The sequence below is a fragment of the Brassica oleracea genome, chromosome C7 (assembly GCF_000695525.1).
Source record: "Brassica oleracea var. oleracea cultivar TO1000 chromosome C7, BOL, whole genome shotgun sequence".
NCBI lineage: Eukaryota > Viridiplantae > Streptophyta > Magnoliopsida > Brassicales > Brassicaceae > Brassica > Brassica oleracea.
The window spans coordinates 14,547,689-14,553,017 of record NC_027754.1 but is presented as its reverse complement, the minus strand read 5'-3'; the positions used below and the strand labels follow the sequence as shown (position 1 = coordinate 14,553,017).

At 47.1% G+C, this 5,329-nt stretch overlaps 1 protein-coding gene across 1 annotated transcript; it reads left to right on the top strand.

Moving 5' to 3' along the window:
* The first annotated feature begins 1,971 nt into the window (after positions 1 to 1,971).
* LOC106302655 lies at positions 1,972 to 4,481 on the top strand. The gene is made up of 5 exons (XM_013739120.1): positions 1,972 to 2,731; positions 2,803 to 2,937; positions 3,021 to 3,482; positions 3,564 to 4,162; positions 4,233 to 4,481. The coding sequence occupies exons 1-5, from the start codon at positions 1,972 to 1,974 to the stop codon at positions 4,479 to 4,481; spliced, it is 2,205 nt and encodes a 734-aa protein (XP_013594574.1).
* Positions 4,482 to 5,329: the final 848 nt, after the last annotated feature.

Sequence of the window (5,329 nt, the reverse complement as noted above, 5' to 3'; positions counted from 1 at the left end):
AATTTCCGAGGAACAAATATATCTCGTCGGAAATCCGTCGGAAAATACCAACTGATTTCCGATGGAAGTTCATTTTTGAAACCAAAATATCAAAATAAATGTGTGAATAGATACCGAAAATGTCTGAGTAACACATACTAAGATGTTCGGTTACAATAGTTTTAACTTTTTCGATGTAAAAAATTATTTACCAAAATTTATCACCGTATACTTAACATCTCTTGTAAACAGTTATATACTTAATCAAACATGTTGCGGTTACCTAATTTAACAATATTAATTTTTTGTTATATCGATTTCTATAAATATTTTTTTCATGAAATCCCTACAAATCATATAATTATTATCAAAGATTAGTAATATTGATCATCAAAATAAATATTGAAACCACAAATCTTGAGCCGTCGGAAATCTGTAGGTTTATTCCGACGAATATCCGACAACCAACGCACCAACCAATCAGAAATCATACAGGGAATATTCTCTATCCGTCGGAAATCCGTCGGAAATTTGCTCTATCCGTCGCAAATCCGTCGGAATAATTTGACGAATATCCGACGACCCACACACCAACCAATCAGAAATCATGCAGGATATATGCTCAATCTGTCGGAAATCCGTCGGAACATTGCTATATCCGTCGGAAATCCGTCGGACTTTTCCGACGGATTTCCGACGGATAGAGCATATTCCCTGCCTCGTGACTTGAACATTCACATTTCTCTACATATTCCGACGGATTTCCGACAGAATCGTTTTTTTTTCGTCGGAAATCCGTTGGAAAATTTCACTTACCCGCGAAAGCGAACAGCCAAAAATATTCGCGCACCGACAAAAGCAGATTCCGACGACTCTCGTTCCGTCGGTTTTATTAAATATAAAGCGTTTCTCCTTCCTTCTTCCTCATTTATCATCTCTCTCTCTCTAAAATCTCTCCGATTTTCCCCGCAAATCTCTCTCTCTCACCGGCGATTCTCAACCAAAATCTCCCAAATCTCTTCCACAATCATGTAAGTCATATATGTTTAAACTGAGACTGTCAATAAACTAGTAAAGAGAAGAGACGAGTTCTCGTCGGTGGGTCAAGACAAAGACGTGTTTTATTAGATCAATGAGTCGAAACAGAGTTACAAAAGGGAAAGAGAACAGAGGAAAGAGTCCGGCGAAGACAAATTCGTCGGACCGTACAAGTCAGCGAGATGTAAGATGTAAAACCCTAATTCTAGCCGAAAGTGAGTGTAGTAATTTGCGGATCCCCTCCTTGTTGCCTTGTCTCCTCCTTGCTCGCTGGTGAGTAGCGTAGCCGACTCAGCGAATTTGATAGTAGGGTTTGCGAGACAATTATCTCAAATTTGTGATTTCAATCGACTCCTCGACTATCCAATCGACTCCTCGACTACCCAATCGACTCCTCGACTGTGCAGTGGACTTTGTGCGCTCGCGTTCGAGGATCTGACTGATCTGATTTTGATGATGATTTTTTTTTATTTAAACCGGTGGTTAGTTCCGGTTTCGATTTGAACCGATTTCGGTTCTCCTCGAGAAGCTGAAAAGTCGCGACGTTTGGTGAGCTCCACGCGCCTTAATGGGCCGACACTAGGCCCATCTAGGTCTAATGATGACGCCTCGGGGTGCGATGTGCCCCTCTCTCTATAAATACCCCTCTTCCTTCTTGTTTTCTCCACTCTTCATCCGGCTCAGGTACTTTCTCTCTCTAACTCTTCGCTTCTCTCTCTAACTTTATAGTCTTAGATCTGAGAATGTCGTCGGGCGGTAAGGGTAAACTTTCTAGGGCACAGAAAGGGAAAGCAGTGGTGAATGCGACCGAATCGAGTCCCGTACGTGTCGTCGAGTCGAATTCCTCGCCCGATTTTGAGAAGATTCATCGTGAAGCCATGATGGATACGGAGGATATGGACATTCGTCGAGTCGAATTCCTCGCCCGATTTTGAGACGATTCATCGTGAAGCCATGATGGATACGGAGAATATGGACACGCCCCAGCGAGTCCTCGTTGCTGATTCGGCGCGGCAGCTCCGCGAGGAGAGAGAAAATGTAACATTAATTTCAAGAGACGGTCAGGGTGGAGCTGATGTCGGAGAGGCTTCCCTCCCCGATTTCGTTCCGTGTCGTTACCATCCGGGGGGAATCTTCGAGGATCTTCCGGCTTTGGCGGTCGAGCAGATGCGTCCTTCTGTCGTAGAGGGACAGTCATGGGAGAATATCGAGGAGACTCGTTCGACTCCTAGTAGCGTGAAAGCTTTATTGAGGGAATGCGAAGGAACCGGAGTGACCTTTTTGATCCCAACTAGATCTCAGAGGCCGTGGTCCCCTCCTTTGGGATTTCAGTGCATCTATGAATCATACTTTCAGGATGAGACCAAACTTTGGTGTCCAATTCCTCGACTAATCACATCTTATGTGAGACGTCGTGACGCGGCGATAAGTCAATTTTTTAATGGCGCGTTCCGTACCTCAGTGGCATTGATGGTGACTGCGGCGGAGATTGACGTTTTGATGAGTGTTCGGACACTCGAGGAGTTGACCTATACGAAGTCCATGGGCGATGGTTTATTATCGATCCAGATGAGGCCCAACTACAACGTGATCGTCGATCATCCGTACAGGACGGCGCACTGGCAGGGTTTCTACTTTTACGTCAAGTCTGGTGGTTTTGCCTTCGAGGAGCCGCCTGACGTTTCCTTTCAATTTTTGTGGAATCATAAACTCGGTAGAACGCTGTTGTCAGCTCATCGACTGTCTCTTTTCCTTGTTTTCTGACGAGTTTTCGTTTATTTGCAGTTGATCATCCGGACACGGCCTCTTATCCGGAAGATTTCGTCTCTGATGCTCGTGCAGTCGTTTCGCGCGTCCAAGTGAGCTGGAAAGATATCACCATCGAGAGGATTCGACGAGTGCTTGACAGAATCTCGAGTAGTAAGTTTCCTCTTGCGATCACATGTTTTCTTCCAACTCATGCCAGTTCCGAGACTTATCTGAACCGGGTTGCTGATCTTTAGGGGATTGGAGGTCTGATCTACTACCTTTGATTACCGGTAACAAGCGGCGGTTTTCGATATTCAGTAGTGCCGAGCAAAAGATCATCAACGCGGCCAGGAAAATGAAAGAGCTTCCAGACTTGAGTGCATTAATCAAGAAAAAACTGAGTGAGGCGAAAAAGGCATCCTCTGTGTCTCCTAGTGAGACAACTCTCAGCGGGACGACTCCTCGCGAAGAAACTCCTCGCGAGGAGACTCCTCGCGTGAAGACTCCTCGTGGAGCAATTCCTCCCGCCCCTCTTCCTCTTGTGATTTCCCCCGGACCGTCTACAGGCCCGGGTAACGTCGACTCTTCGAGGGATGATCTCACATTGATCTCTAAACGAGAAATTGCTGAACCATCGGTGACTGGTGGTAATAAGAAGATATCTGCTCCTGACTCTTCTGCATTGGCTGCTTCTCAAGCGAGGACTGAATCTGATGGTCCTCCGAAAAAGAAAAAGAAAAAGAAAAAGGAGAGGAAGAAGAAGAAATCTGTTGAGGAACAGTCGGAGCCTGCTGAAGGCGCCGAGAATTGTGAGATCGTTATCGAGAAAGGTTCTTCTCGCGATGCTGCAGCTCGGGGAGTCGTCGACTCGGACAATTCCCCGTCCATCTCTCTGAAGAAGAAGAAGACTGCCCGCAGTCATGAGTCTTCTACTCCGGCTGCGTCTGCTTTTGCTGCGAAGACTTCTCCAGCTGCACCTCGGACTCTCGTTGAAGGCAGTTCAGCCTCTGAGGATCGTCGGGTCAAATTTCATGACCGTGTGGAGTTCAAGTACGTCGGCGAGACTCCTCTTTCTTTTGCCCCGACTGACTGTGCTGAGCTTGTTCGGCAAATTAAGGGTGGTCGCAAGGACTTTCCTGCTGTCAAGGACCTTATTTTCAAGGACGCATACGTCGATGCGGCGAGGACCAAAATTCTGGTAAGAATTATTCTCCTTGGGGTCAAATTTCATGACCGTGTGGAGTTCAAGTACGTCGGCGAGACTCCTCTTTCTTTTGCCCCGACTGGCTGTGCTGAGCTTGTTCGGCAAATTAAGGGTGGTCGCAAGGACTTGCCCGCTGTCAAGGACCTTATTTTCCAGGACGCATACGTCGATGCGGCGAGGACTAAAATTCTGGTAAGAATTATTCTCCTTATTTTTATCTTTTTCATGTTCCTGGTTCTGATCTTTTCTTTCGTTCATGTAGAGCGACGGGAGCATGAACTACGTCGTCGAGTTATACGACTCAGCCCTTAAGGAGGCCATGTCCAAGTTAAAGCACGCCAACAAGCTCACTCAAGCGAAGGATGTAGCTATTGACCGCAAGACGAAGGAATTTAAAGCGACAATTGATAAAGTCGCGGAGGACCGGGCTCAACTGATTGAGAGGAAGAAGGCTCAGAAGGCTCATTTCCTGGAGTACGAGGACTCGAGGAGGAGAAGAAGGCTTGGTTAAGAGAGAGGGCAGCCATGGAGGAGAAGATGGTGTCCACCGCGCTGAGACACTTCAAAGAGGTCAACAGATTGAGGGACTCTCGAGGTTCTGAGGTTACTCACGAGCGGTTTCGTGTGCAAACAGCCATGATTGCTAAGAGCAATAGGCGTTTCTCCCAAATTCGAGATCTCGAGAAGCGTCGTAGTGAGTTCGAAACAGCCAGATCCTTGCAGAGCCAAGCTTTTGGGACAAAGAAATGTCTCAAAGCGCTTAAGGAGAGCGGGATCGACATTCCGCAGGAGACGATTGACTTGTTCGCCACACAAGAGAAAGAGTACGAGGTTGCGGCTGAACGCCTAGCTGTCGGAGGGATCCCCGAGGAGCTTCTCTGTCTTTCTCCTCTTCATCTTCGATCTCCTTTTCTAAACGAGAATGTGTGGGCGACGATTGACCCATATGGATCGAATGCGGGCCTGATTGATGCTGGGACCGCTGATTTCCTTCAAACTCCCAGTAGTTCTCAAGGAGATCGCGCGAATGAAGGATCTGTAGAACCGACTGGAAGAGAGCTCGGGGAATTACCTCTTCAAGAAGGTGGGATCGTTGGCGAGGTCGTAAGGCTCGAGGATACGACCGTTGCATCTGCTTCGGATCCGACTATGCTCTCCACCAGCCTTGTTGTGAATGAAGATCCGCTGGTCCCGGTTCTTGGGATTAACGTCGAGACGGAGACAGAGCCTGTTAATCTACTTGAACTCTCAGACTCTTCGACTGAAGAAGAGGGTGACGAACAATTGGAGAAGACCGAATCCGGCTTAGTTGGTAACCCGCAAAATGAAGAGGGAGCGGTTGACGGAACTGATAATCTG

What these genes read in the sequence shown, in the direction of transcription:
- LOC106302655 (XM_013739120.1), top strand. Translation starts at nt 1,972, where the DNA reads ATGATGGATACGGAGAATATGGACACGCCCCAGCGAGTCCTCGTTGCT. An exon ending in AGCGAGGACTGAATCTGATG is followed by an intron (nt 3,483 to 3,563) that starts GTCCTCCGAAAA and finishes AGCCTGCTGAAG; the next exon opens with GCGCCGAGAATTGTGAGATC. An exon ending in CGGCGAGGACTAAAATTCTG is followed by an intron (nt 4,163 to 4,232) that starts GTAAGAATTATT and finishes TCGTTCATGTAG; the next exon opens with AGCGACGGGAGCATGAACTA.